This window comes from Tachypleus tridentatus, chromosome 7 (genome assembly GCF_004210375.1).
Source record: "Tachypleus tridentatus isolate NWPU-2018 chromosome 7, ASM421037v1, whole genome shotgun sequence".
Lineage (NCBI taxonomy): Eukaryota > Metazoa > Arthropoda > Merostomata > Xiphosura > Limulidae > Tachypleus > Tachypleus tridentatus.
The window spans coordinates 33,603,346-33,624,595 of NC_134831.1; the positions used below are offsets into that span (position 1 = coordinate 33,603,346).

A 21,250-nucleotide genomic window follows, 5' to 3' on the forward strand; every position below is an offset into this window, starting at 1 on the left:
TTTAGTTTAGGTTAAGCTTTTATGAAAGAGAAAAACCAGTAATTTTCCATTTATGGTTTGTTTTATTTCACTTGCCTAAGAACCTGTGATTGTGTGTTTAGCACTGGGTAGATCTCCAAGAAGACAGCAATGTTATACCAGTGATACCGGTTTATTTTTTAAAAATGGATCAAAGGATGATGTCTTCTCACCATTATCTTCAAACTCTAAATTGCCACAAAGAGGTACAAGAAATAAGCTGCAGTATCAGCTAGTCATTCAGAATGAAATAAAAATTGAGGATGATGAGGAACCTGTTTGTCCTCTTCGAGGCTGCAATTCAAAAGGTGTGTGTATATAAGATAAGTGTGTAAATTTCTCAGTTACCTATAAGTGATTGGCTGATTGGTCAACAGCTTGTAATTTCCAGTGTGAAATATCTTTTCCTAACAAATCAAAACGTATTTCATCTTTTATCATTTTATCATGTATTACATTAATGGAAGACTAGAGTGTGGTACTGATCTGGCCGTAACAGCTCAAAATCAAAAGTATAAAGTTGCAGAAGCTTGGTTTAAATTTTATTTATGGTGTAACATATACTAACATTAAGTTGAATGTGGGATGTTTTTCAAAAATACCTTATTATTTTTATGTGTCGCACAGTGTTTCCACTAAGCCAGATGACTGCACGACAGCCATTCAAATGCCATGGGCTTCATTATTACAGCTACACACATCATCATTAATGGTGAAAAGTTCCAACAAGCTGAAGACGGTAGTCGATAGATCTAAAACCTAAATAACCAACTGGTAGCATTGCTAGATGGCTTTATGATCTAAAAGATAGCACACATCTACACATTGCCTTGATACTAGTACACATGAAATAATTTTCATTCCACACATGGATTGAAAGAATCAAAGGGAACATTGATGTTGCTACTTAAGAGCTGGAGGTCAAAATAAGATTGAATTAATAAAATCTAGGAAATTTGTTTGATATATCTAAAAATTAGTGTTATTATACACATAGTACCTTATTTATGTGACAGTGATCTTGCATTTCATCAGTGGGAGGCTGTTCTTCAGTATATTCCTGACCATAGGTCTTTGACCATTGAACAGTGGGTGCTGCATGGATCATTGAATGTTTCAAACAGAACTTTGTTTTAAAAGGTGTTTTTTGTGGGTTTTTTTCCCTCCAAAAAGAATGAATGAAGGTTGAAATAGGATGCAAATATTTGCATCCTTCCTTGCTAGATGTTATCCTTTTGTTGATGAGATTAAAAATTTTTAAACTTTGCAAAATTGTTGGGTTGAATTGTTTCCAGATTATCAATCATTAATTGTATGATTTATAAAAGCAAAAGGAATTTAATATAAGTATAATAATAAAGATATGGTGTGTAATATGCCTGGCTGGTTTAATTGGAATTTCCAAAGCCATTGTGCAAGTATTATGGTTATAAACTATTTCTGCATTTCAGGTCATTTGAGTGGCCAGTTTCTGAATCATTGTACAATACCTGAATGCCCTATGTACCACAGCACAACATCTAAAGAATGTGAGGTCAGTAATTTGGATAGAAGGGGTAAGTTGTGTGTAAGTTGTCTAAACCTACATTTATTTGAGTTTTGTGGTTTAGAAATCAGTATTTTCTACCCTTCTTTTGTGTGTGTGGAATTAAAGTAATTATTTATAATACCCTTATTTGAAAAAATAAATAAAAACATAACTGCTATGATAAAAAATCAAACCTAGAGGCTGAAGAGTTGTGGATCAGATTATTTAATGCAATTCCTCACCTCTCACATGGATAAATTGAAATCAAACTTGCTTCAAAGGTAATGATACAAAATGTCTTAGTAACTGTGCCGATAAATTTTGTTTTTTAAAATATTATATGTAATTATATATCACTGAAATAGTATATTTGGAATTTCAGAAGAGGTATAAACAAAGATCTTGCCAAAAATCAGAGAGAATGAAGACAACAAAAGAAAGTGCTGCTAATAAATTTGGTTCAAGAACAATGGTTAGTACTGAAAGGAGCTTTGCAGGTTAAAGTTGATGTAATATTCATTTAAATTATTTTGAGGAGTTTCATTTTATAAAATTAAAGTTATATGCAAAATCAAATTGACATACTATCAGGTTGTCACAATTCATGATGACAGTAATATTCAGTTTTGAACTTCATGTTATGGCATTAGCAATTATAGCCTTGAAATTCAGGTTTTATTACAATTTTCAGGTTTGCTTTAAAAAGATTGGAAGATTTGTTATTTTAGTGAAATGTAACTATATCGTTAAAATGGTGATGATTTAAACATTTGTATTCATGTAGCTGTAGTGAAATACAGATCATGAATCTGTTGGGCCAACTAGAAACTATATTAAAAAGCTAGCTCATACAGAAGCACCTAACTTGGAATATATATCCCAAAACATATAGGAAGGAGTTCTGTGTCAGTTTTACAATTAAGAAATAGGCAAAAAAGAAACAGAAAAGAAGTCACAGCCAAGCTTACTCGAGTAATACCCATAAAATAAAGTAAGTTTGTAAATAAGAAGAAAACAATCATCAGCCACAAGAAAAAAATGCCTCTATATAAAAAACTATTAATAAATCAGGACAACCCTTACCCAGAATACAATAAAAATCAGAAGAAATTATAAAAGAACAAATATCAGGTTAGTTTTATAGCTAAATGAAAATGACAAAAAGTCATCAGCCTCAACAGCTACAAATGGCATCTTGGTATACAGAATTTTTGCCAAACATTGGTGTTACTGAAGTTCAAGTCTGAACATGTTGCTGAACAGCTATGCATTAGCTCATCCTGAGTAAGTGTACTCTTGGTGGGGAAATTATTGGAAAAATAAAATCATTCCTATTTTTCTGCTTAGATACCAACTTTTTCAGGTTGGCAATACATGAGTTTGGGCTGACATTGGATACTCTGCTGTATGTGATTTCTGAGTGTGTGAGATAAAATGTCACTTAAGACATGGCCAAATGTGACTTTTTGGTTAGCATCTCAAGACTGTGAATGTGTTACCATAAGAATGAGCCCTGCACTTTGGTGCTATTGATATGTTATAAGAGTAATTGCTGAATATCACCTGGTGCTATCAATGTGCTATCAGAGTGGTGGCCAAATCTCACTTGGTGCTCTCAGTGTGCAATGATAGGGATGGTCAAATATCACTTGGTGCTCTTAATGTGCTATGGAAGTGATGACCAAATACAACTTGGTGCTATCAATGTTTTATGAAAGTGATGGCTCAGTCTCACTTGGTGTTATCAATGTGATACAAAGAAGGTGACTGAATACAACTTGGTGCTGTTGATATGCTATGAGAGTGATAGCCAAATCTCACATGGTGCTATTGATGTACTATCTCAGTCAAATTGTCTTCTTCAGTTCTTTCTTTGGATTCCTGGCTGGTTTGTTGGTATTTATTGGGTAGAGATGCTTTATTAGAAAGTGTTTATTTACTACCTTCTGGCAGATCAATGACAGTGACATTGATGACTATCCCATGGGTGTAGAAGCATGATTGTATCACTTCCTAGACACCTGGAGTTCTTTTACCAGGTACCATGGGTATTCCAGATTCTATATTAAGGGTTGGTTGTTCAGTTTACATCACCTCCACCATTGTATACTCAACCTGTTGCCTTTTCACCTGTCACAGATCCCTGACAGGTGGAGCTTTTCTTCCAGGTCATTAAAGAGAGTTGATCCCATTCTTCCAGGTTTTTATTTTTGTTTATTTGTTTTACCCAAGAAAATATTCTATCACTGATCTGTTTCAGTTCAATCAATTTTTGTATTCTTCTTGCTTTTCTCAACCAATGATGGCACTTTGCTCTGAGGCTCTGGATGACTAAGTTTGATGTTATTAATGCTTATCTCCATAATCCCATAGAAGAGTCTTCCTGGATGTGTCTTGTCTAAGGTTTTTGCAAAAGGGTCAGGTGCTAAATTTCAAGGGTCTACCTTTTGGTCTTGCATCAGTATATTACATCTTCTTCAAAGTTGTTTGAGCCTTTTCTCATCACCTGCATTCCTTGGACCTGTACACACATCATTATATGGACAGTTGGCTCCATCCAGTCAATTAGCAGAAAACACTCATATTCTCCTTTCAGAAGCCGCAAAAGCAGGATTCATTATTAGACTGGAAAAATTTATTTTGTTATTTTGAGGTACTAGGAACCAGTTGTTCATTCATGGTATTCTTATATTTCCCATGAGTTATCTTCCATTAGCCTCATAAGATGGCTTTTCAATTTGATCCACGTGGTCTATAATAGATTATCATTAAAGGAGAGGAATCTTTTGAGTGGCACATCTCACAAGATTTGCCATATCTCTGTGCCATTATATGCCCAGTTGAATTGCCCTCTGGAACACATTGTGTGGGTTAATATGTGGACTACTACTAATATTTTTCTGTCTCATTACTTACTTGATCTGACAGTTTCCTCTTCTAAGGATTTTTGACTACCACCTGCAAATATTTTGATCATTTTAGACATTAACCAGAGGTGAGTATTTTCCTCAAACATGTACTCTTTTATTTCCATGGTCCCTTTATTTTCACTGGATCCACTCTGTAGTAAGTATTGACAGGCAGGTGTGTTTCTCTTTCCAGTTCCGCACTAGCGACTATTTTCATTGTAATTATTACAGGTTGCAACATGTTCTATCAAAGTGAGATGTTCTTCCATAATACCACCTATGCATCTACTGGATGGTATTATCTTTTTGTTATGGACTGCCTCACATGAACTATCATGAGTAAAGCTAAAGGAGATCCTGGCTATCCCTGCAAATCTTCATGTTGAATAAATTGTGAACTATTTGCTTCTAAAAATATAGGAAACTTGGTTTACCTACTGCACAGTTTCCATTGCACTGTTTTTTGGCACTCCCCAGACTCTGCTAGTGGAGCTTGGGAGTCCTTACCACCTGTTTTCAGTGATTGTGGTGGCAAACAGGCTTTTCCTCCAGTGCTCAAGTTTGTTCCTCTACTCTTTGTCAGCAAATGGTAAACATATTTTAGAATTTAACATTTTCCTAAACTGAAAAATGTATTTCCAATAATATCAAACTCCACTGACACTCCCACCTTACCTCCCTGCTAAGAGCCTTTTTTTTTTCTTAAGTTATTACATCAACCAAATGAGGTGCTTATATACAGTACCTATGATTGAGGGCACATTGAAGTTGGTGGAGAATTTTGCAAATTAGAATTTGCCTCGGGCATTTGAGTGAGGTATAAACGACTGAAGAAGTATTTCAATGCTTATCTCAGCAAAGAGTGGAAACCCTGGAGATCGAAAAGTAACTATATTGTCAAAAGAGGTAACTATTGTTAGAAATGCATTTTCAGTTTAGGAAAATGTTTAATGAACCTAATTATATTGTTTTCTACTCTAACATGATTTTAATGTGATGTTTTACAGAAATTCGAGTTTATTTTTTTTATTTTTCAAAATTGTTAAATGTTTAGCAAAATATGTAATTTTTCTAAAGGAACAAATATTTAATGAATCATAATCACATCAGTTAAAAAAAGCCATACAGCAAATATTGTCTTGAAATCTTTCATTTTGACTGAATCATCAAACATGAAAAGAACACGAGTTGTCTTGTATTCTGTTTTTCAAAATAATAATTATATTTGTTAATATCTGGACTTATTGACATCTTCTAGATGTGTTTTTCTAAGATATTTCTGCAAGATGTGGTATCTTCATTGTATATTTTGTTAGTAACCAAATATATCAGCTTTATGTATAGAAAGACAGTAATAAATAATAATAAACTTAGTATACAGTTTTTGTTCTGTTTAGATTTCTATAGAAATTTTTCCTTGAAAGTTATGAAATTTATATTATGAATCTACAACAGTTTGAAGGAAATATCTAGTTTTTGTGTGTTATGAATCTACAACAGTATGAAGGAAATATCTAGTTTTTGTGTGTTCAGTTGATAAAGATATATATTGTTCTATTGTTGACGTTACTTTCATTAATGGTATTATTTTGAATGCTTATTGTATGTAATTTTTATTTCAATATTTTTTTTATGGAGACTGTTTTACATTCTCAGCTTAGTGTATAGGTGTAGGGATATTCTAACTCCCTTAAGCTGGCTGAACCTTGTGTGATGTTTTTAGTAAGTAAAATCATAAGGACTGTGTTTAATAAGCTACAGTTATGAATGGTTGGATATTTATTTTTGATCCAAGTATGGAGTTTGCTCTGATAGGAAATTAATATTAAATACAATCTAAAATATTACATCTGTACAATATGCTACAACGAGTATCAATATTAGTTTCAATTTGAACTCAATAGGTTTGATATCTTTGAACAACCAGAGCATTGTACTTTGTCATCTTAATTATCCAATTTGCCATATTTTGTGTTCCATGAAATCCTAATGCAGAATAGAATTATCCACAGGGATAATAAATGCTTGCTCCATGTACAATTTTTAAGTCTTCAGTGGAATTTTTTCAAGAGCTTACTGGAATTTATTACAGTCTTGGCCTTAAGAACTGAGAGTATTGTTGGCTACTAAATTGTTATGGCATTTATGGTATACATGTTACTGATATTCTTTATTTTAAGCAAATGCCCATTTTTTTGGAGGGAGGATTATAGAAGTCCTGCTTAAATGTAACCAACTCATCAGTGAAACCTTTCTCTGTTCTCTTCTGCTCTGTTCTGTGTAATGATACAATTCTGTCTTTGTTTTGAAAATGTCTTTGGAACAGTGTGTCACCATTTGTACTTCATGACATTTCTAACCTTGAGTTTTCCAGGCAGCCTTTACTGTTTGTTTTGTCATTGAGATGGATTATTTGTCACTAATATCCTCATTCCATTTGATGATAGGCTTACCAGACTGGGTGAAAATAATTCAAGCTGCAGTTCAAGAAATTGTCCAGTTATTGTGTATATGTTTTATTATTTCTTTGAAAGTTTTTGTTTTGCATAATGAATCTAGTTGTTCATGCAGAATTAGTGTGTTAACTCCATTAAAATAGTGATTTCAATGATAAATGGGGAAGTAGTGACTTGTAAAATTTTAACCTGACCAATATAAACCTAAATTTAAACAAAACATTTTAAGTAAGCTCAGAATAAATTGTGATAAAAGCAAAGTGCAAAGTAACTCAAGTAATTTTAAAAGTAAAATTTATTTTTTTAATGTAAAACATGAGACCTTAGTGAATTACACCATTGAATAATACTGGGGACAGTACAACTTCTCCAGCAAGCTAGATTTAAAGATATCATGAATTTGGACTTCTTTGGCTTGAGTTTTCATTTCAATGAAATATTAGCTTGAGATTCATCTATTTTGGTTGACTTTATAAAGCTGAATTGTAAGAAATAGCAAGTAGTGACTAGAAACTGCTTTGTTCTAAAATGTAAACACTACAGGTCTTCCAGATGTACCATTTTTCTGATCAAATAAGAACAGGTACTGCCAATAACTTAAATGTCTGAAAATGTACCATGGATTTAAATTCTATGATTCTGATTGAGTTTGGAGAATGAAATGTGTTGGACACAATGTAAAACAAAAATGTGAATCATTCTTTATTCAGTATGGTAACAGTCAAGTGTGACAAGCATACAAGGTAGCATGCATAGATCTCAAAACTAAATTTCATTGTTGAGAAAAATCTTTGTTCCAGATTCAAACAGCACAGTACTATGTGCTAAGTTCTATAGTGGTATTCTCTGCAGTATATAGTTGCTATTACACACTTGGCCATTTCAGAAAAACATGGGAGATGTATTTTCAAGGTATCATTTAACCTTCCAATGAAAAAATATTACTGTCAATCTTTGTGTAGCATCTTTTACTCTACAACAGTTTTCCCATGAGAAAATGCATGTGATAGTAAAGAGGAAGTAATCCAGAAGAATAGATAACTATAACAGAAGGAGCTTAATCACATTCTGTTGCTAAAATTGTACATGTGCTGAACACAAAATGCTTGCTTTATTAACCTAAAAGAGGTAATGTAATGAATATGCTTTTCATCCTTAATATCAAGTTCTTTATTTCAGTAGTGAGCTTTTGGTTAGTTTAGTTTCTACCATCTTCAGGTAAGACATACTTGTCAAAGGTTAATGTTGATTTTATGTTATTGTAGGGGCTTATTGTTGACCAAAAGAACTGGTATAATCAATTCATGGAGCAGAGGAAAAAATTCCACCTTCCAAAGTTTAATAGAAAAGAAAAAACACAGGTTAATGGAAAAGAACAGTAAGTAATAAACTGAACAGCTTTTTGTATGTAGCCGCTGTAGAAGAAAACATTTATATGTAGCCACTGTAGAGCAAGACATTTATATGTAGCCACTGTAGAACAAGAAAGACATTTATATAGAGCCACTGGGGAAGAAGACATTTATTTGTAGTCACTGGAGAAGAAGACATTTATTTGTAGTCACTGGAGAAGAAGACATTTATTTGTAGTCACTGGAGAAGAAGACATTTATTTGTAGCCACTGGAGAAGAAGACATTTATATGTAGCCACTGGAGAAGAAGACATTTAACTGGCACTATCATGTACTTTCTTTACTGCTGAACAACCTTTTTATACCTTTTCCTCTACAGTGTGATATAATGCCTTTGATTTTTGTTTTTCTTTTTCATCTGTTTACCTATTCCTTTGAATGGTAATTATCATAACATGAGCAATTGTTTTAAAAATCCTTGTTTTAAATATGTAATATGTAAATGGCATAAGAAAAATTAACAATAATTATAATTTACTTATTTAATTCTTGTCATAACAATTGCTGTTCGTGAAAATTAATGATACAAGTAGTGTCTAGACCAGGGGCTCCCAAACTTTTTAGACCTGAAGAGTTTCACATCAGAAAGAAAAAACATTCTGGAGCCTTAATATAAAAAAAATACATTAAAAATAACAATTGGTCACTAGTATCAGATAAGGTTTACTTCAAGCTTTTAGAATTAAATTTATTAAAAATATCAATATTTAAAGAAAAATTTTTACTTCTGCCTGCTTGTTCAAATATTTCTGCTTGCAAAATTTATATCAGTAAAAGTATGGTGTACTTATTTATTTATTAGTGGCTTGGATAGGCTTGCTTTTGTTCACAAAATAGTTTAATATTTGGAGTTATGGTTGTTACCAATAAGTGCAAATCATCTTCAGTATTCAGCCTGTTTCTAAATTTGGTCTTTGCAGCTGTATTCAGTGAAAATGTTTGCTCACAAAGATATATTGTTGGAAAATGCATCAAAATTTTCAAAGCTCTGTTACTTATTTCAGGGTATTTCATGGCTATTTGAATCCAAAATTGTGTAATTTCTTCCTGCTGAAATTTTGTTTTTAGGGTGTAATCAGTTGAAATTTCTATAAGCTGCTCTTTCTCTTTCAAAGGCAAATTTTTGGTATTTGCAGAGTCAACAAAGGGATTTTGAATCCACAGTAATTTTTCTAAATGAGGAGGGAAGTAATCTTCACTAGTTGTACACAAATCAGATATGTACTGCAAGGCTGAAACTTTTGCATTTTTGCTTCAGGAAATTTCATTCATTAGTTTAAAAAAACCAAAAAACACTTAGATTCTTGAAGCAATTAAGTTCTTTCATAAGTATACATTCACCTCAAAGTTTTAGCTTTTATGGAAATGCTTCCATTTTACTCTGAGCTTTGAAGTACGTTACCCTGGTACCCTGCATTGTAGCATTCACTTTATTAAGATAAGCAAATACGTCCAAAAGGTAAGCCACTTTCTGTATCCAGCATTTGTCCCTTAGTTTGTATGCAAGTTCAGAATGGCATTCAGATAAAAGGAAATCTACCTTCTCATGCAGTTTGTAAAACCGAGCAAGCACTTTTTCCCAAGAAAACCATTGGACTTCAGTATGAAGTAGCAAATTTTTGTGCAAACTTCCCATATCCTCACAGAGTAAACTGAAGATTCTCGCACTGAGTGGTTTTGATTTTTTAAAATTAACTATTTTTATGACATCACCCAATACCTCTTTTAAGTCTTCTGGCATTCATTTCATTGCAAGTGCATGACAATGAAGACAGCAGTGGATACTCTCGATGTCTGGGTTTTTGTTTTTTATGCGTGCTATTGTGTCTGAAAGTTTTCATATCATAGCTGCAGCCTTATCAGTGCAAATACTTGAGCAAAGTTGCCATTGGATCTCATGTCCTTCCATAAATAGATCGATCATTTTAAACATTTTTTCGCCTGTCGTTTGATTGCGCAAAGGTTTGCAAATTAGCATGTCTTCTTCAAAAATAGTTTTGTGAACATAGTAAACAAACATAAGAAACATCTCATAACTTGCGACATCTGTTTATTCATCTATCTTAAGCAGAAAAATTGGACTTGCTTTTACTCACTTTGTTAACTCCATTAAGCAGTTTGCTGACATATCTTTGATTTTTCGAGAAACCGAGTTGTCAAAAAGGGGCACAGAGTTAATGTTTATAATACATCTCTTATCAATTTCACACTTTATCAAATATTTTGTGCATGGTTTTATCAAATCTTTTGCAATTGTATCAGTTTCACCTGCTTTTGCAATATGGTAACTAAGAAGATATGAAGCAATAAGAGTATCTTTGTTGTCTTGATGGACAAATGAATGAAATGCAGCTTTTCTTTTATTTAATTGCAAACACATCCTTTGGAAATACTCTGAAGTTGGATTTTTTAATTGGGAGTGCTTGGTTTCTAGATGCCATTTTAACTTTGCTAGATGCAAATTACTGTTACCTAACACCGTTCCACATTCAACACAATAACCCACTAGGTCCATCTTCATTACCTGTTCATGTAAAACCATATTCAATAAAACTTTCATTATACTTTCTTTTTTTTTCTTGTTTCAGTACTTCTTGCATCATCCTGCATTGAAGTGCTTGCACATGATGATAATGCCAATGAATTTTTGTTAGGCCTAGGCGTAGGAAGAATTTTACTCATTTCAGACTTATTACCGATATTCAGCCACTTATCCATTATAAGGGTGACAACTAATTATTAATTTGCCTAAAAGTGTATTCTTATATCTTTGGCAATTCAAAAGTATTTTCTAGGACACAAAATAGCTTCTTAATGAAAACTTGTTCAAGCACTTGAGTTTTATCATCATACAGTGACATGCTGACCTAAGATAAGTGTTGCCATAACAAAGCTAGAAGTAAAGATTTGTAGAAAAAAGGCTAGGCTGTTAGAATAATATATTATTTTAAAGGAGAAGAGTAACCTGTTATTTTTACATTTTTTTGGTTTTTTAACAGAAATTTTTAAGCCAAATGATATATTAAGCCAGATCTGATGTGCGTCTAAATCTTGAACAAAACAAGACATGATGTCATACAGCTCATTGGTACCAAGTTTGTCTAATTAAACTACAACAATTCTAACCTAACCTAACAATTACTAATTATAATTGTCATGAATAGAATTATACTTCATATAAATATACTTTGAAATTGAAACAATTGATACTGCATCTAATTGCAACACAATATTTAAAACTTGGACAAGTTTCAGCTATGATGTCATGTTTCATTTTGTTTCAGATTTAGCTGTTAATCCAGATCTGGCTTTTAAAAGACAGTTGGCATCACCACCTAGGGTTGACCGATGTCTCATACGAAAATTACTAGGCTATCTTGCATCTCCAATGATACATGCAGTTTTGAGATGGTGCTGTATCTACTAGCAACCAGTGGTGCCACTGTCAAAGGTAATTAAGATTGTATTAACACTTATATCGTGACAACTTCCCCCAAGCTAAATAAAATCATCTGGTGTTAAGCAGAATAAAATATTAAAAGGCCCGATACGTGATAAACGTGTTATATCAAAGATATATTTTACTTTTTTCTACAGCGTATTCTGATTCAGTTTTATAGTTTTATGAAAAAATATTAACATTCTAAAATTTCCTTGTGGATCCCCAGATAACTACACAAATATCTGAAAACCATGGTCTAGACTACTACCATGTTTGTCATTTCTCAAATGTCCTGATGAACCCTTGTATTGGAAGAAATGCCTCATTGACGTTGCATGTGATAGATGTAGTGTAGTTACCTCATTGTCCACTGGATGTGTTAGATGTAGTGTAGTTGCCTCATTGACACTAGATGTGACGGATGTAGTTGGCTTAATGCATACTTTTTGACTTTTATTCATAAGTTCTTAGGAAAAATATTTTTTTACATCGCTGCTGAAAGTTAATATCTATACAATTCAAACATGATGTGTACGTAATTGTTAGGTTTTTAGAAGTTCTTAAGAATTGTTATCCTGTAATTAGCAGGAAAAGGATTTGTAATTGTAATGAAGTAGTTAGCACAAAATTTTTAGTTCTTAAGTTCTTAATTGTCTTTGTCTGTTACATAGAGGAACTGAAGAATTTAACATGACTGAACTTAAGCCAGTGTTTGATTTAAACATGTTTAAGGAGGCTCAAGCCAAAGCTGCAGAAGAAGTGGTAAGAATTTGTCTATATAAGAAGCTTTTATTTTGTTACTGGAAATTGCATATCTTTTGAAATTTATTTTAAATGTGTGTAATTTCTTAAATCTATATCTTGCTCAAAATATTTCTAAAATGTGTAATTTTAATAATATAATGGGTTTTGTTTTTTGGAACAAACAACAATGAAGGGAACCAGTATATGACAATATACACTGGTCAAGTTAACATTTTGGCCATTAATGAATTATCTTCAGTGGTATTAAGCACAGTAAAGTACATAAAAACTGATATGTTTGATAGCTTTTTATCAGAATAAATAACATAGATTATAATAAAAACTTGTGTAACCATGGTTATTTTTTATTAATGTAATTATTAAAGAGATTGTAATTAAATTGTTCAACAAACGGGCATCTATCAGTCTTACAAAATAAACAGTATTTTTGTTTCTGTGTGAATAATGATTTATTTTACTTTATTAGTGAAATAAGTTCATTATTTGTGACACTATAACAGTGGGTGTTATCTGTGTGTTACTTGAAGTTGGCATGTATTCACGTTTTTGCTATTGCTCATTCTGGATGACAGAATTATATTAATAATAGATAGTTTTATTAAAGTTTTTTTAACAAAGATAAATAATTCTTCTTATATAAGATCAACACACTGGAAGCCTGTAGTGACCATTTTTTGACAATTGTCCAGCTGTTTCACTTGTTGAGTGAAGTATAACAAAATACAAATGCTGAATTTTTTGTTAGTCAAATATTCCAATAGAGAATCCCATCAGTGACTTGATGGTAAGTCTGAGGGCTTAGAGTGCTAAAATTTAGGTTTCAATGCCTGTGACTGGCAGAGCAATGGATAACTCTGTGTTGCACAGCTCTTAACAATGAACAAATGAAAGAAAAACTGAATGAAGTCAAACCATTTTGTACTGATGTTTGTTTGTAAATGTACTGTTCTTCAAGTTTTAGTTGTTTGATTACAGTTAATGTAGATTTTACTAAAAATCAATATGTTGTGAACATCTGTTAAGGTATTCTGAAATATATGTATATGTACAGTATTGGAAATAATTATGGAAACTGTGAATTTCATTCCTGTAGGAACAAGAGCTGTTCGGAAGAGATTTATTTCTTGTAGTAATCTCAAGTATGTAGCAAATTATATCTAGAAGTACAAAACCCAGATGGAAATTTCACAACTTTGATTTGGCTTGCACTAAGTCCTAATATCTTGTTAAGACTGTTCAGGCTTGTATGGAAAAGTGTAAAGTTTAAGAGGCGACAATAAAGCTTATGGGAAGTAATACAGGATAACTGATTTGTTGTATTTATAATAATAATATATTGTACTACTAGTCAGTTTACCATTTAATTGCAATTGCTTATTGGTTATGACTACAGTATGTGTATAACCAGTACATTACTTTAATTACACTATGTAACAAAATTTTTACTTTTTCTTGTTCCTGGGAAAAAAGTGTTATTTCCCAATTGCTTATGCATAAAGTAAATGGAAAAGACCTATTTTTCTCTTCAAACTTTGCTTTTGTGACCTGGGTAATGAAATTTTCAAATTTACCCTTTTCCAGAACATTCCAGGTAGATTTAGTGCTGAGTAGCTGATAAAGAATTTTCTCGAACTTACAAGAATTTTCAAGAACCTTCTAGAATGCTGTAAAACTTAGGAGAATTTTCTTGGACTTTCCATACTAATATATATATAAATATATACATACTGGGGCTCACCACTCACCACTTCAGTTTAGTTCTATCTGCCTAAGTGAACACATAGACCTATCTGATTTTAACAGAGATTGCATTAAGAAGCTGTAAGCATTCTCCAGATGCATTCTGCTTTGTATGTGGCCAATGTATCAAGACAAGAGCAAAAAAGTACTTTGTGACAGCATCTGCTAAAATGTGTGAAGCCCACAAGGCATATTTGCAATGGCAGAGACACTGCAGCACACTACAACAGGAACCACCAGCCACAACGGATCGAGTTCTCTGTGGAGAGGCACAACGTCAAGTGTGAGCCACTAGTGTTGTTTCCATCATTGCACATAAAATTGGATCTTATGAAACAATTTGTCACAGCTTATGATAAGGAGTCTGCAGCCTTCAAGTACCTTTGAGACTTCTTCCCTAAGCTGTCTGAGGCAAAGGTCAAAGCTGGTGTCTTCGTTGGACCACAAATAAAGAAGATTGTGGAGTGTACATAGTTCCACAAGAAGCTCAGTAGGAAGGAAGAAAAAGCTTTGGGCAGCTTTGTCGCAGTGGTTTGAGGCTTCTAGGGTAATCACAAGGCCGAAAATTATGTGCAACTGGTTGAGGTTCTGGTGAAGAACTACAGCAAAATGGGCTGCAGGACATCCCTGAAAGTCCATATTTTTGATGCTCATCTTGAAAGAGAACATGGGGGCATACTCAGAGGAGCAAAGAGAGTGTTTCCACCAAGATATACTGGGCTTTGAACACCACTACCAAGGAGTGTATAACAAAAACATGATGGGAGACTATATTTGGGGACTGATGCATGAAAGTAATTTACATTAGTCATAAATCTTGAAAAACTACTCGTTTCTAAACATTTTTGTATAAAGTTAGTATAAATACATGTAAATCTTAATACATATATTGTTTTATTCAGACCTTATGTAAATGAAAATGTGCAAATTTGCCCGTTTTTACATAGAAAATAGGTTAATTTCTAAATTTCGTTATTCAGGTCACAAATTCAAAGTTTGAAGGAAATAATGGCCATTTTCTGTACTTTTACAACATAAGCAATTAAGAAATAACACATACTATCCAGGAACAAAATTTGTGTTACATAGTGCTACTTATGATAATGGTCAGGTGGATAAATGTTCTCACTTTTTAATTATCATGAGTGGATGTAAGGGCAGATCTAATTTTTTGTTATACCAGTTTCTTTTAATGACTTTGTAGACATGGCTTCATGCCAGGTATCAGTCAATCTAGAGTGGAAAATTTGTAACTAGCTTTTCCAGATAAAGCTTGCTTTTGTCATTTGGCTGTCTTGCATCCTTTAGGATTGGAAGGAGGAAATTGTCCTGGCAAGGCTACGCATTAGTAAAGTTTCTTTATTCATTGTTTCCTTCTGCAAAGAACTGATCCACCAACATGTGGCCTTTGTGATACTCTTGTCACAGTTATTCACATTTTACTTTCAAACTAGTACTAGGACTGCCAGTTGTAGTACGATTTTAGACATTTGTTTTCTAGAGGTTTACCCTAGACGTTGAACAGTGTCATTGGGGATGGTGACACTGCCCAGATTGATGATATTTTTGCCTTGTTGTGGGCTGTTAGCTTTTTTTACATCATAGTTCATTTTTAACTTCCTTGTGTTTTACAATATACTGTTTGTGGTAATTAATTTTTTGTATCTCTTAGCCTTGCTTTCAATTATGGAACCACCAGCTGTCTCTAGCAAGTCACTTTTTAAATATTAAAATTGCTAATAATGGAAAAGAAGACATTTATATGTTGCCACTGGAGAACAAGACATTTTTATACTGTAAGTTCAAAGTGAAAAACAGAAATATGCATATATAAATAATGCCAATCTTTTTGAAAAAAAATATTTGGTGACTGACATTATATCTAAATCTTTGAAATTATCTGTGAATTGCTTCTAATCTGCATTAAAAGATCCAGAAACTACAGTTATTTAAATGTTAATTGTGTGATATCAAGTTCTAGGTAATATCAAGAAACACTGAGCTATTTGCTGAAACAGTAAAATGGGAAGTTCAGCAAGATAAATTATGAAGTAGCACGGAGTTCAGCTAAAATTGAATTTTTGCTGAGAAGTAGAACTGTACACAATGAAACAAGCCATTATTAACACCACAGGTGCATACACACTGAATCTGACCATCACACGTAAGGCATAGCTTTATACCTGCATCACTCATGGGCAGATCAGATGTTATTCCACATTGAATGACAGTGAACAAAGGTAGGTAGAATGAAATCATACTAATAATTTCTTGACCATACATGTAAAAATTGCACAAATGTAGAAGAAACAAGTTTTTTGTTTTTTAAATTCTACATTAAAATAAGAAGGTATAAAAAAGTGTGAGGAGTTTTAAGCATTTTTTTCAACTGATCATGTAGCCAAAAAAAGATAAATTCTTGGTATTAAGCTGTTTTAAACGGGTTTCAAAGTTAGGTAGTGTAGTGAAATTTTGAGCCATCATATTTTGCACTAAAATACTTATTTTTGGTTTTCCATATGGTTTCAGAAGGAAGAGCAATGGTTGCAGCGATCAAAGAAAGGAGGTATTAGAACAGTACAACTTGGAAGATATGAGATGGATGTTTGGTACAGCTCACCCTATCCAGAAGAATATCAGTGTCTTCCAAAGATCTTTTTGTGTGATTTCTGTCTCAAGTACATGAATAGCCCCACAATATTACGTAGGCATATGGTATGTTGGTAGTGCCAACTGTTTTTAATGTCTTTAGGTTGACTTACAAAATATGCGTTAAATCATAAGAAGATGCTCTCCCAGTGGCTCAGCAGTATGTCTGCAGACTTACACTGCTAAAAACCGGGTTTTGATACCCATGGTGGGCAGAGCACAGATAGCCCATTGTGTTGCTTTGTGCTTAATTCAAAAACAACAAAAACAACATCATCGGAAGATAATTTAATGTTCTTTAATATCAAGAATTTAAGTATTCATGTATGATCAACAGAATATGAAAACAGTGTCATAGGATTGTGTTTAATATTATATTTTATTTCTACTGATTAAGAAGGAAACAAGTAATACTAACCATAGCATAGTATGAGTAGAGCTGAGAATAATAGAGGTGTCAGCAAACCTAGACCATTAATCCACTGACTCTTGGTTATTGTCGCTTAGTTGTACTTTTGAGTCATGGGTGCTTTATATAAGTGATGGTTAAATTCTACTATTTAATCAGACAAAATTATCTCTAGAATTGGCTTTGGATGCTGTTGTTGACTGGCTGTCTGCCCATTTTTCTACTACTTTGAAATCAGAAGTAGCCATGGGCAGATAGCCCTTGTGTAGCTTTGCCTGAAATTCAAAATCAAAACTTGTATTGAGAACATATTAATAAATGCAGTTGGTAGTTAAATCTGTATCACTTACCTTCCTACATTGTTTCTGGTGACCCACACATGCACACACTATATATTGTCAGAATAAAATTCTAATAATAGAGACCAAAAATGTAGGAATGTGAAGGTAACATCAAGTTATCAAGTAACAGAAATCTAAATAATATAAATCATTGTTGTGGGTATTGATTTATAAATTGTGATTGTGGAATTTAATACAGAGACCACAGTTGTTTGAATTATTAAAATGAAGATCATAGCTAGTTAAGTCAATTTAGAAATATACTTTGAACGAATACAGAGATCAATATTTCATCTAATAGAAATCATGATTGTTTGAATTAACATGGGGATTGTGGTTGTTTCAATTAATGTATTGATTTTGGTTGTTTGAATTGATGTAGAGATAGTGATTGTCTGAATTAAAATATAGATTATGATTGTTTGAATTAACATACAGACCAGAGTTGTTTTAATTAACTTAGAAGTAATGGTTGCTTGAATTAAGATCCAGACTAGAGTTTTTTGGATAAAGATGACAGACCAGGTTTGTTTGTGTCAATTTAAAGATAGTTGTTGCTTGAATTAACATATAGACTAGAGTTGTGTGAATTAATATAGATATAATAGCTGTATGAATTAATATAAAGATTGTGATTGTTTAAGAGGAAACTAACAGTAGCAGTCGGCTGATGAACTTTACAATTCCAAATGTCCAGACTACTCCAACGTTTTCAATATATATTTAAATATTATTCAGCTTATAATTACATGCTAAATCATGTGTTAAAGAAAAACTCTTAAAATGAGAAATTTGTCATTGTAGATCTACAGCAACAGAGGCTCAGATAGAGTTGTGGGGCTTTTTGTTTGTCTGCAGTCTTTAACTTTCTAATCTTTATCATTCAAGTTCCCTTGTAAGGTCCTGGTTATCAGCAATTTTTAATTACCAAATAATTTTTAATCTATGCATAGAAATTTAATTCCGATAGATATAGTCTTTAAGAAGAAATGTTAATCTCTTGTTGCTTATGAAACTGAATAAATCTAATTCTATAAAACAAATTGTTGACTGTTGTTATCATTATCTTACAAAGTATTGGCTGTTGTTATCATTACCTTACAAATTGTTGACTGGTCTTATCATTGCCTTACAAAGTGTTGAATGGTTTTATTACTGCCTTACAAATTGTTGATTGGTTTTATCACTGCTTAAAAAATTTTCTGTCTTGGTTTTATTGACTTTATTAATGATTTTTTTTCTTAACCTCTTTACTCACTTCTCCATGTGTTTGTATAGCTGATACAAGATATTTTTTCTCTCCATAAAGTACATCATTCTCTACAAATAACATACACCATAGTACTTGTCTTTGTATGCCCTTATACACTGTGCCCAAAACTATTATCAAAAAGAAAGAATTTCATTTACTCCTGTAGTAGTGAGAGAGTAAAATAAGTATACATTAGCTTAACAAGAGTTTGATATTAATGATAATCTAACAAGTTGTACTGGAATATTCTTTCTAATCTACAGTTAGAGCTGAAATCTGTGAGAAAAGAAGCACCTCTCATTTTGTTTTATGTTGATGGAATCCAGGAAACATGTCACATTATTATTTAAGTATTTTTTCTTACCTACAGGCTAAATGTGTATGGAGACATCCGCCTGGAGATGAAATCTATAGGAAAGGAAATGTATCTTTCTTTGAGGTTGATGGAGATAAAAACAAGGTAAGAATTTTGTTTCAGATGTCATCGTGCATGTTTTGGTATAATGATCTGTAGTGTTCAAAGGTTCAGAAACTGCTCTAAGATATCAAAATAAACATCTTAATATGCAAAATTTACAAGACAGTTCAAATTGAATATTGTATTAGCAACTAAGAATTGCCACCATTTTGTTTTTTAATAATCTTATTATTTACATGTAAAATAAATTTAAAAAATGATACTAACTGGAGATCTTTTTTATGATTAAGTGTACAGGTTACTTCAATTTACTAATTCTTAACCCTAAAGTTAAAGTAATATTTTCCATTACAAAGAAGTGAGTAACTTAGTTTTATTTGTACAGAATGTCAGATTAGGATTTTTCAGACATTTGATACTACTTTATTTATAGTTGCATCTGTTAAAGTGGTTACTAACTCGAAATGTTTGGTTGATATTGATAGACTTCTTTGTTTCATTTAAGTTAGCTTGAGAATGATTTACATTTTGATATTGGTTTCTGTATTGAGAGACATTGTGAGAGGAAGGCAAAACTATCAAGAAATCTAGGCAGGAAGTGTTTTTAAAATAGGCCCCTGTAAGAAAAGTGTGGAAGTTCTGTCCTTTATTGATTTTAGAGCTTTGTAGAAAATTATAAGACAGTTAACCAATTCACCAAGTAAGTTTATCTTCAGCTGGCATTGTGAACATGTTAGTCTAATCCAGAAACAATTTTGATCTGTATTGTATTTTTAATGAAATTAATAAAGTAAAGTTAGAATGAAGTTTTCTTTATGAAGTTAGTGTTTCAAGTTTTATTTAAAGAGCAATTCAGAAAATTTAGAATATTTCCTGTACTATGTCACCCTTCAGATATATAACATGGCAAATAACATAATGTTTAGGGATCTGTTGGTCCACCCCTCATAGTAGATTCCTGTAAGTGGTGAGGGGACATCTCAGGCAAGGTTTTGTTCTTTCAATTTACCTTCTCTGGGATCTAAACATCCATCCACATGTTTGCTGTGTGTGGTGACCCATGAAGGGGAAGAGAGGATTATGGTGGTTGAGGGGTTGAACCCTAACACACCACTTTGGCCTTGAATTTCTGTAGACGAACAGCCTTGAAGTAGCCCCTCCTAGGATCAGTCAGCTGGTCAGCTTGGGCTAGGGTCAACCAAGTTCCAGTGTTGGATGTCCTCAACAGGTGTTGTGGACATTGTATCTGATGCTGGTGTTTGGACATAATGCTCACGAACCTTTTGCATTGTTGCGAGGTATTTGTTTGGCATTCTAGTGCGTCTCCTTGTAGGGCTCCATGGTGAGTGAGGTCAGTAGGCGCTGAAAAATTAATTTTCTACCATGGATCCTCCAAATAAAAACTTAAATAAAATAGTGAAAAAACCAGCCCACAGGTGAACAACCATGTCTTGAAGATTCTGAGCAGCAATCTTCAACATCTATAACACCTGTACCTCATTTTCTTATACTACATTCTCTTTCAGACAAACCTTTAGGGCAAATGTCTCCTTTTTTATTCAGAAAGAACTGGAGGGATTTGCTGACTCTCCAAAGTCAGTCAGAAAGCTTTGCTGTGGTGACATGTCGGTGGAAACATCCACATCTAAACACAGTGAACTCCTCTTACATTCAAAGGTGATTGGGGATATACCTATTGAGGTTGTGCCTCATGCTACTTTGAATTTGTCATGAGGAATTATTGTTGGGAGGGATTTGAAAAACATTCTCAAGTTGGAGATTCTCACTGGTTTATCCATCCAAGGAGTTTCTGCAGTGAGGCGTATCTCCATTTACAAAGATGGAATTATGATGCTGACCAATGTCCTCATTTTAACATTTACATCATCATGTCCACCTGCCACCATCAA

At 32.9% G+C, this 21,250-nt stretch overlaps 1 protein-coding gene across 13 annotated transcripts in view; it reads left to right on the forward strand.

The window, feature by feature from the left end:
- LOC143255401 (histone acetyltransferase KAT7-like) overlaps positions 1–21,250 on the forward strand; it is a 68,772-nt gene that overhangs the window by 29,870 nt on the left and 17,652 nt on the right. For 12 of the 13 annotated variants that reach the window (XM_076511000.1, XM_076511002.1, XM_076511009.1 and 9 more), the window contains 7 exons: positions 102–326; positions 1,470–1,552; positions 1,929–2,018; positions 8,177–8,289; positions 12,438–12,528; positions 16,801–16,986; positions 19,293–19,382. In XM_076511000.1, the coding sequence (XP_076367115.1) occupies positions 102–326; positions 1,470–1,552; positions 1,929–2,018; positions 8,177–8,289; positions 12,438–12,528; positions 16,801–16,986; positions 19,293–19,382 (878 nt within the window). Of the gene's footprint in view, positions 1–80; positions 327–1,469; positions 1,553–1,928; positions 2,019–8,176; positions 8,290–12,437; positions 12,529–16,800; positions 16,987–19,292; positions 19,383–21,250 lie in introns of all 13 variants that reach the window. The other variant, XM_076511004.1, reaches the window with a different exon arrangement.